Below are 17,659 nucleotides of genomic sequence, written 5' to 3'. Positions count from 1 at the left end.
CGACCACTTGACCATGGAGACGTCTTCTGACAGCGCTGGCTCTTTGGCTTTGAAACGGAGATGAGCACCGCCCCCTAGAGTTGGGAACAACTAGCACATATGTGCGAGGGGAACCTTTACCTTTACCTTATGAGGGAGAAAATAAAGAGTTGAGGGATTGGAAGAATTGGTCCAGTCTGAGGATGTATTAGATCTTCTGTCAGAATAGCCAATTGCTGAAATGTGCAAGATACTAAATCTTGAGCTCACCAGTTTTTTAGGAAACTGAATTTAGGTGAACTAAATCACTTCTACAACTTATACAGGAGCTCTCTGAAGGACAGAGATTGACACCAAGCCCTCATAAATCAGAGTATACAGTACAACTTTTTTTCAGACTTCAGGGCCCTGCTTGGTATTCAGGGCCATGCTCAAGGTGGTACAGTAAAACAGAAGTAGATTCAGAGTCAACTAATGGGAGTCAGAGCACATACTAGCTTTAACTCTCTAATACAAATCAAATTAGTTAATCATTTTTTACCTCTAGCTCACAAAAAAATGAAATTGTAATGACAGCTTTTGGAGGGCTGTACCAAAGTGTTGGGCGGGGCCACATGTACCCAAAGTCTGCACATAACAAGCATATGCCCTACTATTAAGATACTCACTCCTAATCAACTAATCAGCCCGTTGTTACAGGCCCGCTCAATCTTCATTTGTGTGAATTTTCTTTTCAATTAAACAAACAAACAAACAAACAAAAGCAGATGGGACATAGAAACTGGAGCTTGGCAAGGGAAGTACTTCTGGGCCAAGTTAGTGAAACAAATTGTAATTTTGTTCATGAGTTCCTGTGTTTGTGGGAGGATTCTTTTTGCATGCATACAAGAGTATGTATGTGTATATGTGTGTCAAAAAAAGTCAGTATGGTTACTACAATTACAAAATCAAAATCACCATCTTGACTTATTGATGTGCCACCTCCTCACCCCCACCGATGATCCAGGTTGCACAGGTTCTGTTTTGTAACTTCAAACATTGGAGTAGAAGGAGTGGTGATGATAACACTACATTGATAGACATGGAAGTGAAAACGTTTTCATCTGTTTGTTCCTCCCTCTCCTTTTTCTCTCTCCTGTGTCGTAACCTTGGCTTTGTTGCAGTGTTACAAGATCAACTTCCTCCCTCGGTATAATGTTTTCTCTCGAACTCTCCTTTGCTATGCCCCATCTACTTCCTGTTTAAGTATACCTTAAAAAAATAATAATAAGCCTCAGCTATGATTAAAGTGGAAGGTTTAAAGTCATGGGCGATTCTTTTTCAGAGATGTTGCAATCAACCATTAAATAGCCACAGAGAAATGGATGGTTCCTCCACTAGTATCAACTATGAAAATGTCTGGTTTCATAACTATCTTCTTAACTCTATGGTGGTATCCACATTTGGAAATTATTTTTTCTGCCTCTGCAGACTGGAAGAGTCAACTCTATTCTCTTCCTTCTTAGAAAAGGGGATAAATGCCCTTCCTTCCTACCTTCTTCCTTACTCATTCTCTCTCTCTCTCTCTCTCTCTCTCTCTCTCTCTCTCTCTCTCTCTCTCTCTCTCTCTTTCTTTCTTTCTTTCTTTCTTTCTTTCCACTTGACTGACAAACTGTCTCTTTGCCTTTTTTATTTTGTTGTTTCATGCCGATTGTATCTTCCCTTTGGTTGCCTAACAACCTTTTGTAAACTTCCTAGAATCATTTCTGATTCTTCCCGCCTTTAATGTGGCTCAATGCTGCAGTGGATAACCTGGATCTAGAAACGAAACGTTGAAACTTCTGGCTGGAGGGGAGGGAACGGATCTACTGTACTGATGAACTGAAGTATATATTGTAGCCCTCCTTGTAGGCGTAGCCTTGCACATGTTGAATTTCCTAAGGAAAAGCTGAGTATGTGGTTGGAAAGGTTTCGGTGGTTAAAGGTTGGAGAAAAGGGAGACGTTTCTAGGATTAAAAAGATGGCAGAAGAAGAATGAACTTGAAGAAGAATGAGAACTTGGAAACTACACAGATTGTATGATGCCCTGATGAGTCACACGCACTTCAGGGCCCTGTTATGGGCCAATGAAAGAATCAAAGCTGGACACAAATCAAGGCCTCAGAGGATCCTCTATCCTTTGCAGAGAACTTCAGGTCCTTAAACCAGAGTTTTCATTTTAAAGCCCACACGTATCTCCCTGCCTTCCTTCTCAGACTGGTGCCCTTCCTGTGCCTTGAATTCTATGCAATTCCCATCCTTTCAGGATTTGAAGAGACAAGTATCTAGCAAAAGCTGACCCCAGACGTTGTCTGGCCTGTGGCAAAGTAGCAAATGCTACCCTATGTTCACTCGTGTCAAATCACTTACATGTCTTTGCCTAATCCTGGCAATAAGTTAACTACAAGGAGTCCCCAACTTTCAACCACGGGTTCCCATGGAAGCTTCATGACACTGCAGGGAGTAGGGCAGATATAAGAAACAGCAGCACTCCTGCATTTAGAAGAACCCAAAGAATTGTCCAACACTGTTGACTTTTTTGGAACTCTGAGAATATAACATCTTAATAAGTATCACACTTACTACATCCAACTTCTCTTTCAGAGTCATAAACGTGTTCCTTAAACATGATTCACAGAACAGCCCAAAGCTTGTATTTCAGTAGAGAGAAATTCCTCGATAATGGGCTCTAGCATGAGTCCAAAAGCTCAGAAGAGTAAATCTCTGGTTCCAGTGACCGCTCCATCAATGATGGCTTTCAAAAAGAGATTGGACAACCATTTGTCTGAATGATAGAGGGTCTCTTGCTTGAGTAGGGTGTTGGACTAGAAGACCTCCAAGATCCCTTACAACTCTGTTATTCTGTTTAATTATGGACTGTGGCTTTGACTAAAAGTAGCATGAATGCAATACCAACAGCACTTAGACTTATATACCACTTCACAGTGCTTTATAGCCCTCTCTAAGCAGTTTACAGAGTCAGCATATTGCCCCCAACAATCTGGGTCCTCATTTTACCCACCTCGGAAGGATGGAAGGCTGAATCAAACTTGAGCCTGGTGAGATTTGAACTGCCAAATTGCAGGCAGCCGGCAGTCAGTAGAAGTAGCCTGCAGTACTGCATTCTAACCACTGCGCCACCATGGCTCAGTGGAGGGAGGGAGGGGGCCTTATATATTCCACTTCTTCAGTTAGATGCTTGGAAACTATATGTACTGGCTATTTTAGAAATGGAGTTTAAATTTTCTATAAAATTAACTGATCTTAAATTAAAACTAGGTATGTCTTATTTTTGTAGGTATTGCAAGTTTCCATGAATGTATATATCCTGTGGTTGTGTCTTGTTGATTTTTTTGTGCGACATCCAGCCCTTTAACTCCTGTCTCACCTTGAGTGTGGCCATATGCTGCCTTCCTCATCATGTTCTCCTGGTAGCAAGAGAAACCTGGCATGAAGCTCTACAACAAACCTCAGTGGTTCTAATTTTAGGTTTGAGTATGTTTCTTGGTATGTGCTTGAACTGTTTGTGGTCTTGGCCAGGAGTTAATCAGTAACGCTGTGAAAAGCTCCCAAGCTCCCATTCAGAGGGTAGATCTGATGTGTGTTGACCGTTTCAAGATGGATGTTTTGCATAATTGCGTTTCAGATGAAATGCTCTTCTGGCGTTTAGAGTCGTTATCTCCGGCTGCCTTGGATTCCCACGCGCTTTAAACAGAATTGCAAAACAGAGGAAGTTCATACTTTCATTTTCAAAACATGAAAAATCAAAGAACAGCCTTTTCAGGTTTCAGTCTTGTACTTTTAACACATTATGATGCATCTTTAATAATTTAGCCAGAAGATAATTTCATCACAAAATTGGTGTGTTCTTTGGTCAGAAAGAAACATAAAACTCAATAAACTTAGCATATCAATGTATTTTTCTTCACCCAAACATTTAATCCAGACTTAATTCCAATAATTGCTCTTCTTCTAGGAAACTTTTAGCTCGCCATTTCTGTTTGATAATTTATTTTCTCCAGTTTAAGGCTTCCATCAACCCGCTTTTCAATCAGGAAAAGTTTGGGATTTGGGTCACATTAAATTAATATCTACGCTTGATGTAAGAAGAATTGTAAGTTTTATTCTAACCATAGGCACTGGAGATAACATCCATTATTCCTAAGAAGCATAGCCAGTGGTAAGAGATGCCAGGGGTTGTCATACAGTAATATTTGAAGTGCTGCAAATTATTTAACTTGGTTACAAGGTTTGCTTGATTAGGGGAAAAGATATGCAATCATGTTAGGGCAGTATCTGAATTGCTATGGTTAGGAATGCAGAACAGAAGCTAGATTCAAATTGCTAAAACAAAATGGACATCCTACACATCTAAGACAAAGGAGGTGCGGAAGCTTTCAGACACATAAAAATATGTTTATTATGTGGAATATAATTCTAAAGAAATTACGGAGACATTCCTGGGCACAAATAGCTTCTACCTTTGGCTCTCTGGCTTCTCTATTCCTGCAGCAGGCTAAATATAAATTTGTTTAAAGTGCAATCCATATGAAACCAGCGGTCTCTTAAGGATGAATAAAGCAATTGTTTCTGGTCTAAATTAAGTCTCCCACTACCCCATTCCTTAACAGTATTTATGGCTTAGTTGCCAACATTGGTTATTAATGGCTAAGGGCTGCTACTAAATAAGATGTTGAAACCACTTTTGAAGCTACTGTATTTAACAGAATAACAGAGTTGGAAGGGACCTTGGAGATCTTCTAGTCCAATGCCCTTCTCAAGCAGGAGACCCTATAATATTTCAGATACATGGTTGGCCAATCTCTTCTTAGAAACTCCAGTGTTGGAGCACCCACAACTTATGGAGATAACTTTATAGCAAATCGAGGTCATTCTTTTCTATCATTTAGGACAGCAGCAGAATCAATTTCAGATTTTTTTGTGGGGAGGGTTGTATATGTGTGGAGAAATATTATAATCGAGTAGTATAGTTGCAATCAGTTGTCTGTGATAAAAAAACCTAAACCGGCTTACCAAATTCTGGGTGTCCACCAGATGTCAGGTTATTAGAAGTTTCTCTTGGGCAGCCCCAAATCCTTGAGAAAAGCCTTTTATACAAAAATCCATAGAACTGCAAAAGTGTGTTCCCTGATTTTATGATTTTGAGCACTATTACATTCACTTGGTGACCAGAGCTGACAACTCCAGACATCAGAATCACACTTAATACTGGAAAAGCCTTCTTAGAAGAGCCATACCCAATCTGGTACCATCTAAAATCTTTTGCAACTTACTTCCAATAATTTTCCTCTTTTCTCCTGCTTTCTGGAAAGTTTGGAAGTTGTAGCCCTAATACTTTTGGGATGATGTCATATTAGGAATGGTTGACCTCAGTGGTGGGATTCAGCTGGTTCGCACCACTTCGGGAGAACCGGTTGTTAACTTTCTGAGCAGTTTGGCAAACTGATCGTTGGAAGAAATCATTAGGGCAGAGAACCGGTTGTTAAATTACTTGAATCCCATCACTGGTTGACCTGCAGAGATGCATGCAGCATGGATAATAAACTGCTCAGAATCGTAACAACAGGGAAGAACCCTTGTGCAGATCTATGAGATCTCATATAAATGGCTTTTCTCAAGGATTTGGGATGGCCCAAGAAAACTGTGTGATAAATGCCAAATTGGTACAGATGAAAAAATATTTCTGCCTCATCTAATGATTCTTGCCCATTGAGATGTGTGTGTGTGTGTGTGTGTGTGTATACATACATACATGTGTGTCTCTGTGTGTGTGTCATGTAGAATGTAATAGAGCCGTGATGGCGAACCTATGGCACATGTGCCACAGGTGGCACACAGAGCCCTCTCTGTGGGCATGCGAGCCATCGCCCCAGTTCAGCTCCACCGCATATGCGCATGTGCCTCCTGCCGGCCAGCTGATTTTCAGGTCTCTGCCCGCGCATTCGCGGGGCATTTGGGAGATACACGGCATGCGTGGACGAGCACGGGGGGGTCACACGTGCATTGCATTATGGATTATAAGTGCAGGGAGGCCTACTAGGCCTAAAACAGGGCACGGTGGGAGTGCAGGGGAGGTTGCGTGCGCATGCACATGCGCTGGGGGGGCAGGGTGCATGGGGGGGTCGCACACACATTGCATTATGGTTGTGGGGGCGTGTGTGTGCTTTCAGCATGCGACAACAAAAAGGTGAGCCATCACTGTAATAGATTGTACATATTAATATATATTGTATGCAGCTGCCCAAAAAGCCAATATAATCCCAGGCTGCCTCAATAGAGGAGTAGTATCAAGATTACATGAAGTGTTGGTGCTGTTTTATACTGCTTTGGTAAGATCATACTTGGAATACTGCATCCAGTTTTGGTCACCATGATGTAAAAAAGATGTGGAGACTCTAAAAAGAGTGCAGAGAAGAGCAATTAAGATGCTAATTTTACTGGACTGGAGGCTAAAGCATATGAAGAACGGTTGCAGGAACTGGGTATGTCTAGTTTGATGAAAAGAAGGACAAGGGGAGACATGATAGCAGTCTTCCAATATCTCAGGGGTTGCCACAAAGAAGAGGAAATCAAGCTATTCTCCAAAGCACCTGAGGGCAGGACAAGAAGTAACAGGTGGAAGATTATCAAGGAGAGATTCATTCTAGAATTAAGGAGATATTTCCTGAAAATGAGAACAATTCATCAGTGGAATGGTTTGTCTCCAGAAGTTGTGGGTGCTCCGTGACTGGGGATTTTTAAAGAAGAGATTGGACAGTCATTTGTTCAGATTGGTACAAGGTCTCCTGCTTTTGAGGTAGGGGTTGAACTAGAAGACTTCTGAAATTCTGTAATTCTGTATTATCACTTTGTTTACCAAATACTGAAGAAGCAGATAGGGCTTCAGACAATTGAAGTAATACGTTAAGATCTGTGCAGTAATTGCATGAGTGATACAAAGAGTTTGGCACAGATAAGTGCCATTTAATGGCATTTGGAAATCTGAAAGTAGGTGAGCCACAGAATGGCCACTTGGAGAGAAGAGCTGCTAAATTAGTCAAAATATACCATTTAACCAGAAAACCTACTAGTGAAGATGTTCTCTGCCATTCCTTCTAGCCCCCTGGGATGCCCCTACCTCCACCAGTCTATTTTTAGCCATTTCTTCTGAAAAGGAATTAATAGAGCATAACGTGAAATGCTTAGCTACACTCAGTTACCTCTCTCTCTCTCTTTCTCTCTCTCTCTCTCTCTCTCTCTCTCTCTCTCTCCCTCCCTCCCTCCCTCCCTTCTTCTTTTTTTCTTTTTTTTTTTGATGCCCTTTCAGCTGAAACCTGTACAGGTCTCGGCCTGTAGAGGAAGTAAGAAGGGTGCTTGCTTGGTGATTTCATAAAAATAGGAATAGGGAGGCAGGAGGAAGAAAATTGAATAGAATAAGCATTTCATGCTTGACAACAGATGACCCCTGAAGTCACTGCTGTCCTGCAAAAAAAAAAAAAAAAAGCCTTCAGCATTGTGCCAGTGCATGTCTAAATGTAGAATACTTGACAACAGCCTGACATGTTACATAAACTTGAAAAAGGCCCTCCTATCATTCAAGGCAGAATAAATTAATCTGTGCCTATCAAAGAACAGACTATTACCTCATAGATATTGCAAATAGATAGATAGATAGATAGATAGATAGATAGATAGATAGATAGATAGATAGATAGATAGATAGATAGATATACCCTGTTTCCCCGAAAATAAGACATCCTCTGAGCACATGCGCTAAAATAAGCCTTCCCCTGAAGACAAGCCCTAGTGACGGCAAGAGGAGCCCCAACTTGTTCCATGTGCCCCAAAATAATAAGACCTCCCCGAAAATAAGATCAAATGCTTATTTCTGGATTCAAAAAAATATAAGACAGGGTCTTATTTTCAGGGAAACACGGTTTATCTCTCTCTCTCTCTCTCTCTCTATCTATCTATCTATCTATCTATCTATCTACCTACTACTACCTACACACACACACACACACACACACACACACACACACACACACACACACACATATATATATATATATATATATATATATATATATTCTCTATTGGGGAATAATTTTATACAGGATTAGAAGCTACACAATCAAAATCGAAAATTTAGGGAAAAAAGTACGAAAACAGAAAAGAAAAAGTAAGAAATTGTAAAAATCAAAGAAGAGAATGAAACAACCAGAAATAAAAATATCTAAGGAAATAAAAATACCTAAGAAAATTTCTAACCTGTTTTGCAGCAGTTACAAATATACTGTGGAGTCCTCGGTGCTCTCTGAGTTTGGTTGTTTTCTTGCACATGTTTCATTATCAAACCTCGTGTGGTGTTAGTGAGTGTGGCGTTTGCAGTCTGTTTGTATACAGTGGCTAGCTATGTCAGTGCTTGTTGTGAGAGTGTTGTTTTGGTAATTCCTTGATTAAATTGGTGTTTACTGTTTATTTGTCTTAGTTGGTAGTTCCTTGACTGAGGTATTGTTTAGTACTTGATAGTTGGTCTGGTGTCAAGCCCTGCTTATTTGGGTGCTGATTGTTGGCCAAGGAGGTGTTCTGGTCTTTTTGTTTCCTTTTTAGTTTTTTCAATGTCTGATGATTGACTGTAAACATTGTTTATCTCTGTGTGCCTGCCGACAGCTGATTTGTCTGAGTACCAAGCTTCCAGAAAATCCGTAGCGGTTTTGGACTTAGTCTAGGATGTTCAGTTTCCCAGTTGAAAATACAGGTAGTCCTCGATTTTTCTACTATAATTAGGACCAGAATTTCCATTGCTAAATAAGGTGGTTGTTAAATGAGTCATGCCTGATTTTACAAACTTTTTACAAACATGGATTGTTAAGTGAATCTGGCTTCCCCCGTTGATTTTGCTTGTTGGGAAGAGATCTGATCATTCATATCTTTCTTAAGTGGCATCTATGGATGTACATAGCAATTCATTGTCCTAGCTAGTCCCGGGGACACTTGTGGTTTGCCATGATCTTTGTGCTGCCTGGTATTTCTACAAGTAGTCCTCAGCTTACAACCATTCATTTAATGACCATTCAAACGTATAACAGCACTAAAAATCATGAGTTAACTTATGACCAGTCCTTGCCATTGAAACCAGCGCAGCATCCCCCCAATCAGAATCTGGGCGCTTAGCAACAAGTGTGTATTTACCAAGTTTTGCAACATTTTAAGATCATATTATTATGATTAGTGTATGGTGTTGTTACATTAGCCAGGACACCACAATGCTATTGCAGAGTAATAATTTGGCTGCCAATTTACCAGCTCTGTTGAAGGACATGGTCGTGTGCTTCCCAAGGTGTGCCACGGGAGGGCGAGCTGGCTTCGCACCAGAAAGAAAGACGAGTGCTTCTTCCTGCAGCGTCATCCTAGACCCCCTCCCTCCCCAGAGTGGCCTAGCAAATGGGCATCGGAACCAGGAAGGTCCAGACCTGGCAGGAATCTGACTGTCTGCACGGAGCACCAACTCGTCTCCCCACCGAAGTGGTACCTATTTATCTACTTGCATACAACATGCTTTCGAACTGCTAGGTGGATAGAAGTTGAGGCGAGTGACGGGAGCTCACTCCACTACACAGTGCTAGGACTCAAACTCGAGGTCATATGATTGCCATTTGCAATCTTCCCAACCAGCTTTTGACAAACAAAGTCAATGCTGGATTCACTTAATAACCATATGATTCACTTAACAATGGCAGTGGTCTGCTTAACAACTGCGGCAAAGCAGATCATAAAGTCGCGCACAATTCACTTAACTTGCTTAGCAATGGAAATTCTGGTCGCAATTGTGGTTGTAATCAAGGCCTGCCTTGTGCTCATATAGCACACAGCAGAACATACAGCACAATCTAACCTACTACATCAGTGTTTCTCAACCTTGGAAGCTTGAAGATGGGTGGACTTCAACTCCCAGAATCCCCCAGCCAGCGCTGCTGGCTGGGGGATTCTGGGAGTTGAAGTCCACCCATCTTCAAGCTACCAAGGTTGAGAAACACTGTACTACATACTTATCAGAAGGGTTGGGTTTGTCCAACACGTTAAGCCATCCCAAAAAGACCATCAAGGATTAACAGTGAAGTTTACCTTTGTTCAGCATATGGAGCAAATGGGCTTGCTAAATCATTACCTAACCAAGTATGTTGGAATTTCCTGAGCAAGGAAACAATAAATATTTCCAAAATGTTGCAGAAGAACAGATGGCCATTTCATTGTTTTAAATAAGCTATTAACACCCACCTCATTAAAACAAGATTCAGTTAGAAAGAAGATCAGAGCCAACAGAGAGGACCTTCCTTAGAATAACTCATTGATAACATTTTGGCAGGGGTGGGAATAGAATGGCCTTTTAATTATCCCTTTTTTCCTTGCAGTAATTCTGCCTAATCAGACTTCGTATAAGAACTTGGTTATGGACTGCTGTGTGTGGGTTAACACTAAATGTGATGTGCACATTTGGTAGAGGGGAAGAGGGGAAGCCTATCTTATAAACCTACTGTCATAATTGTGATAGAAATGCAAACAAGAGTTTGTATGAAAAGTAAGGCACACCTTTTACAAGCCCTTCACGGACACAACAGAAAAATGCGGCCTGTTTGTGAATTAGAGAGTAAAACAGGGTGAGCCTTGCAGATATTCAAAACATACATTTTACTACATATTCCCATGAAAATCAGGCCTATTTTTGTTCCCATCCCTGTTTATTTCTGGAGTGCTGCCAAAAACATGCCACGCAAGGCTAGCATGGACCTCAAACCAGGGGTGAAATGCTCCCGGTTCGGACCGGATCGCCCGATCCGATAGCGATGGAAGCGGGTGGTTCAGAGAACCGGTAGCAAAAATCCCTGCCCCCCCCCCATGCCCAGCTGAGCTGCACAATCATCAGAGGCTTTTTTTTTTACTTTTAAAAGCATTTTTTCTACAACCTCTTCGGCCGAAAAAATGCTTTTTTTAAAAAAAAAAAGCCTCAGCTGGGATCATCAAAGGCTTTTAAAAGAAAAAAACCCTTTTTTCTTTTAAATGCCTCTGACGATCCAAGCTGAGTTGCTTGATCGGCAGAGGCATTTAAAAGAAAAAAGTCTCTGCCGATCAGGCAACTCAGCTGGGATCATCAGAGCCTTTTGAAAGCATTTTTTTATAACCTCTTCACCGAAGAGGTTGTAGAAAAAATGGTTTTAAAAGTTAAAAAAAAATTGGCCATGCCACCGTTCCCCTACCAACCCACGCCCACAGAACCGGTAGTAACAAATTTTAGATTTCACCACTGCTTCAAACCAACAGAAATTTGGACAATGTGATTAAAAAAAATACTAGAATGTGCAGATAGGCTAACACTTATAATTAAGGAAAAGAAAGAAACTGAATATTTTTTGACTTGGGAACTATTTTATCAATGGTTAGCTGACAAAAAGAGAAGCTAGAAACAGGAAAGTGATATAAGGAAGGTATGTTAAATTGGTTAAACAAATATTATTTTTATTATTATAATTGATATTATTAAAACTAATGCTAATGTAATGAATACTGTTCTAAACATTTTGATTATTTCCTAAAACTATTTGTACCCAGATAACACACCGTTTAATTGATATTGGAATTTTTATATGTTATAAAATAAAAAAACTTGAAAAAAAGAGAAAAAGAAAAGAAATTTGGACCCCAATGTCGAACCACCATGTAAACCTGAGTTAATCACCAAGAATTTCCTTTCCTTTTTAGCCTCTCAAAGTCTCCTGAAACCATGAGATGGGCACTAAATAAATGTAGTAGTAATAATAATAATAATGTTCCCAAACTTTCCAAAAACAAATGTCAGGAACTCATGAGGGCTTTCTAGTGTCATCATTTGCAGAACAGATAATAATTAAACATCCTCTCCCTGCATGTGTTAATGATGATCACTAGGGCCCCAAATGATGATCACTAGGGCCCCAATTTGAATGGAACTTGACCAGTGGTGGGTTTCTACTGGTTCGGTCCGGTTCGGGCGAGCCGGTAGCAACGATGGTGAGCTGAGAGTGAACCGGTTCTCTCTAACGGTTAGGTTGGCCCTCCCGCCCCCCCGCCCCCCTGCGTTATACATACCTTATATTTGCTCGTTTTTAGCCCAGCTGAAAAGTGCGGCAAAGCGGATTGCCACGGCTCAGCTGTTCCCTAATACACTACGCTTGCATGAAGCGAACTAGTGGTAACACCGGTTGAAACCCACCACTGAACTTGACTGACGTAAAATGAAGGAATCAAACAGGCTGAAGGAAACACCAAGGTTTAAAGAAATCCATGTGGTATTCCTGTTAAAGAGTAGTCTCTTTTGGTGAACATGTGAGGAACACCATGTCTGCCTATCTATCATCTGTCTATTATCCATCTATCTATCTGTCTGTCTATCTTTCTATCATCTCTTCTGTGCCACCCATCTTGCCAAGGTGATTCTATGTGGCTAACTGTCCTGCAATTATAATACCATTTAAAACAGTAAAATATTAATACAATAAATATGAACATACATTTAAACATTCAAAGGAACTTTTACTTCAGAATACTTCTGAAGCCGTTGGCTGATTGTAAGTGTGAACAGGAGCTTCTATGTTGCATTATTCATGGCCCATGTCTTTCTAAGTATATATCAAGTCAATTATTCCGTGATTTCAATCATCTTTGTTTCTTATTTAAACCTCAGCTGTGTTGTTGCTTTCCCGTATCGCAGTTATGGCTCGACTTACTGTTTAGAGCAGGGGTGTCAAACTCGATTTCACTGAGGGCCCATCAGGGCTGTGTTTGAACTTGGGGGCCAGTATGGGTGTGGCCAGGGTGGGCATGGTCAGCTCGATGTCACTCATGCCGGGGGTGCTTGTGGTGGCCCAAATGCTCTGCCAGCAAAAATGGGCTCCCGAGCTCCTGTTTTCGGCTGCAACGGCCTCCTGCAACCCTCTGCCAGCAAAAATGGAACTTGGGAGGGCCGAACATGGTCTTCGTGAGCTCCATTTTTGGCTGCGACAGCCTCCAGAGGCACCATGGGCCAGTCCTTTCGCTGTTTCCAGGGTGTCCCCGCGGGCCAGATCTTAAGCACCCCATGGGCCAGATCCATCCCCCGGGCCTTGAGTTTGACACCCCTGGTTTAGAGAAACAATCTGATTATACCTCTTTCTCTTTCCTCTTACAGGCTGGCCCATCATTTTATCTACCCTCAAGCAATTGTTCAGCCCAGCATGGTGATCCCAACTCCTGTCCAGTCCATCACTTCTCCTTACATAGACTACACAACTGCAAGCCAGGCCTACTCGCAGTTCACCACTGCTGCCTACGACCAGTATCCCTACGCTCCTTCTCCTGCTGCTGGCTTTGTGGGATACGGGTACACGGGCGCCGTTCCTCAACCTGCCACGGCTGCCGGTCTACCAATAGCAGCACCCACAACTTTTGTGCAGTATCCAGCGACACAGCTGCAATCAGACCGTATGCAATAGAAACCCATCTTCGGAAAGGCCTTTCTGGCTATGAAGGAATGCAAAGACATGGAAGGGGCCGAGAAAAACAAAGGAGAAAACAATAATTAATTTTTTTTTTAATCAAGCTTTTGTTAAAAAAAAAAAATAAAGAAAAATTTATCCTATTAGGAAGGATGCATATCAATACCTAAGCTATTTATAGCGTTACAGACTTTTTGAAAACATCCTTGCAAAAAAAAAAAAAAAAAGACTTATAACTTACAACGAACGTTGGAAAATCTCTTTCTCCATCTTTCCCTCTCTTCCTTTTTATCGAGACAGATATTATTGCAAAGATGGACTAAAATGACTCCCCTGCGCTTAAAAGGGAAAACTGCAAACTCTTGAACATTTCATGGCAGTTCATTTCATCACCAGCCATTTTCTGCTTTATTACTTAAGTTGCTTATGTGCCATCCGATTCTTGCCATCTGTTATTTAGCCTTGTTGCAAAAGGTATTTGGAGAATACATAAATGGGGGGGAGGGGAAGGAGCAAATTTTGGGGTTCAAAGGGTGGGAGGATCCTTCCATTAAAAACTTTGTAATACTCAAATGCCTTACAGGAAAGGAAAAAAAGAGCCTATTTTAATATTTATTGTGATCTCTCTTTATTCACAGGAGCTGTGAATTGCAGGTGAAAAATATAGTAATATCTGCCTTGTCTAATACTCACACCTAAATTATTTGTGTGTTGGGGAGTTCTAAATTGCTTTCAACATGCAAAAGTAATATTGGCTTTAAGGACGGTGCAATACTCAAGTCGATGCACTGTATTTTTTCTTATTTGTAATTGTTACTCTTTTAAGATTATCTCAAAAAGTTTTAGGTATATTTTTAAAAGCAAGAAAAGCGAGGAAAAAAAAATATTGAACACATTGTCTACTTTAATAGATCTTTTGTTTATGATGCTGCAGGTCTAGAGAAATTTTACAGTATTTATATAAAAGCTAAGCGGGGTCTTTGACCACCACTGTTTTAGGCAAATGTCAGGAATAAATCCGAGCTCTGTTATAGTGTTACACACTTGAACAAGAGAGTTGAAAAAGTTACATTTTGACACCCGGTGGTACAAAGTGCTGAATAGGTAAAAGGCAATGTAAGAAGTGCATTTTTACAAAGAAGAGCAATAAACTATTTTGAATTTTAAGATCGTATTGTGCTTGGCTACCTTATGAAAAATCTGTTGGTTGGTGGGAGATATCTGTTGGTTGCTATACCTCATTGGACTGTATATTCTGATCCTGTATATCTTGGATTAGACTGTCTATGCAGATTCTCAATCATCCAGGTCATGATTGTCCCAAAGGTGCTTTTCAAAAGGTGTAGTCATAATTCGAGGGCTCCCTGAATGCTATTCCGGTTTTTATATACCGTAGTGGCCAAAATTGTGGAAACCTTTTGGGAAAAGTATATTTTCTAAAACTAGCTAATAACACCACTATTGTTTGGAGTAGTACCATAAAATTATATATCAATGGAAAGAATAATTTAATCAAGAATGCAATGCAACTTTATAACTTTTCATAACTTTTATGAAGGATTTGATATTAGAATAGCAGTTACAGTTTAAAGAAGAAAAATGAAACACGTAGAAAAAACGAGATATACAAAAATTATCACCACAGAAAAAAACGAGATATACAAAAATCATCACCGTGTCAGTTAATAGTTGGGTAACCTTTTAGCATGAATTACAGCCTTACAACGTCTTCCCATGGAGTGAACCAAGTCTTTTAGTTCTGCAGCTGTTACGATGTGAAACCAAGATCGAAGGATTGCATCTATTAACTGGGTTTTATTGCTGGATCGCTTCTGACTAACAAGTTTCTTTAGTCGGCTTCATAGATTTTCAATTGGTTAAGGTCTGGGCTATTCCCAGGCCATTCCAGCAGTGGAATATGATTATCTTGAAACTCCAAAAAAAGTGGTGTTATTAGCCATCAAACCTCAAAAATACATTTTTCCCAAAAGATTTCCACAATTTTGGCCATTACTGTATTATACTAATGTTTTTTCAGATCCAACCAGCTTCTTCGATTTGATGCAGAAATAGACCAACAATTAGAACAGAGCATCAGTTACAGGCTGTAAAGTTCATCCTACCTATAATACACATTTTAAAAGAATCTTCATAGCTCGGTTGGGGTCCAGTGAATTTGGGGGGGGAGGCAGTTTTTACAACAGGAGAGCAGTGAAGAGGGAAATTTCTCCATGCGTTTGTTGCTGGGATATTTTGATGGATGGGATTGTCAAAAGGCCATTCATGATGAACAGGAGGAAGATTATGCTGGAATGAAGAGAACAATGTAGAAGGAATGCTTATCAGGCAATAACAGGGCATTCTGGCAAGGGCAACTCTAGCCTGAGATGGTTGGCAAGCGAGCCAGCTAATGGCTGCAGAGGAACTGTTGGTCAGCAGAGCTTCAAGTCATAACTTTTCAACAATTCTCTGGAATGGAAACTCCCAGCACAGCCTGGGCTGGCAAATAAAATGTGCTTTCATTTTTTTACTTTAATCAAGATAAAATCTCCAAATCACGTCCAACTCTTGCAGACTTCATAGACATAATCCTGCAATTTTCTTCCAGGGATTTTGATTTTTCATGACTTATGCTTCTCAGCCTGCAGTCCTGGGATTTCCTAATAGGTCTTCCAATCGAGTACCAACCCTGATTACTTCTAAGTTCATTCAAGGTTGTCTAGATCCTGCTGCTTGATGAGACAATAATGTTTTATTGTGGGTCTTTAAAATGGACATTAATAGATTTGCTTAATTGACACAAAAGTGGGGTGGAGAGAAATTGCTAATACTTCAGAAGTGAGGCTCAAGATTCAAAAGAATTTTGATAGACTTGAACGTTTGGCCCTATCCAATAAAATGTGGGGATAAATGTAAGGTTCTGCACTTTGATAGGAAAAAAAAAAACCAGAGGAACAAGTACCAGGTATTACCTTGTTTAGGAGTAGCATTTGTGATCTGTGGTTTCTTTTTCTTTCTTTTTTTATTGAAAAAGTTTTACAAGTACAAATTTTCCCATTCCCCCCTCTCCCTCCCTAACCCTCCCTAGCCCTCCTCTCCTCTCATGACTTCCCCAAGGTGAAATCCAAATCCAAATCATATTGTATCATCATACTTTACCGCACATCTATTCTACCCCCTGTGTACTATACATGTCTACATGACATTGAACTATTCTATCCCCTGTATACTATACATTTCTACACAACCTTCAACTAAAAGCTATCTGGTACTTCCTAGTTTGATATTTATTCTGCACATAATATATCCATTTCTTCCACTCCCATGCATAAGTCTCTTGAGTCCGGTCTTTTAAGTATGCTGATATCTTCGCCATTTTGCAAAACTGGCCACCTTCAAAGTCCATTCTTCAATGGTAGGCATAACATCTGTGGTTTCTTAACAGAATAACAGAGTTGGAAGGGATCTTGGAGGTCATCTTGTCCAACCCCCGCTCAAGCAGGAGACCCAATACAATTCCAGACAAGCTGTCCAGTCTCTTTTTAAAAGCTTCCAATGATGGAGCACCCACAACTTCTGATAGCAAGCTGTTCCACTGGTTATTTGTTCTTACTGTAAGGAAATTTCTCCTTAGTTCTAGATTGCTTCTCTCTTAGTTTAGTTTCCATCCATTGTTTCTTGCCTTGTCTTCTGGTGCTTTGGAAAATGGGCTGACCCCTTTTCTTGCATCCCCTCAAATATTAGAATGCTGTTCAACCTACTTTGTAGTCTTGGTAGACCACAAATTAGGATGAGCCAGCATAGTGACGCAGCTGTATCAGTTTGCATTAATAGAGCTATAGTATCAATTTCATGGGAAGTGACAGCATTGCTCCATACTGCACTGGTCAAAGCACACCTGGAATGTTGTTTCTAATTCTGCCACCATAATGCAAAAAAGGACAATGAGGAACTGGAAAGACTGCAAAGAACAGGGGTTTGGAGGCTAAATCCTACAAAGAGCAATTGAAACAAGTTGGCATGTTTAGCCTAAAGGAGAGAAGGGAGACATGATAGCGTTATCAGAGTTTCTTGCAGAAATTAAATCCAGAAAGCACACACAGGTACACTGATTCAGCAGGATTGATTTAAATAAGAAACTTTATCTACAA

General features: G+C 40.5%; 1 protein-coding gene across 2 annotated transcripts in view; it reads left to right on the top strand.

The window, feature by feature from the left end:
* Positions 1-14,675, top strand: part of RBM38 (RNA binding motif protein 38) — a 54,123-nt gene extending 39,448 nt beyond the window's left edge. The window contains exons 4-5 of one of the 2 annotated variants that reach the window (XM_087889068.1): positions 9,307-9,528; positions 13,202-14,675. In XM_087889068.1, the coding sequence (XP_087745194.1) occupies positions 9,307-9,528; positions 13,202-13,505 (526 nt within the window). In that variant the 3' untranslated portion in view covers positions 13,506-14,675. The remainder of the gene's footprint in view (positions 1-9,306; positions 9,529-13,201) is intronic. The other variant, XM_060689609.2, reaches the window with a different exon arrangement.
* Positions 14,676-17,659: the final 2,984 nt, after the last annotated feature.

This window comes from Pantherophis guttatus, chromosome 3 (genome assembly GCF_059756535.1).
Source record: "Pantherophis guttatus breed Tessera chromosome 3, ASM5975653v1, whole genome shotgun sequence".
Taxonomy (NCBI): Eukaryota; Metazoa; Chordata; class Lepidosauria; order Squamata; family Colubridae; genus Pantherophis; species Pantherophis guttatus.
This window is presented reverse-complemented; position numbering and strand designations above follow the sequence as displayed.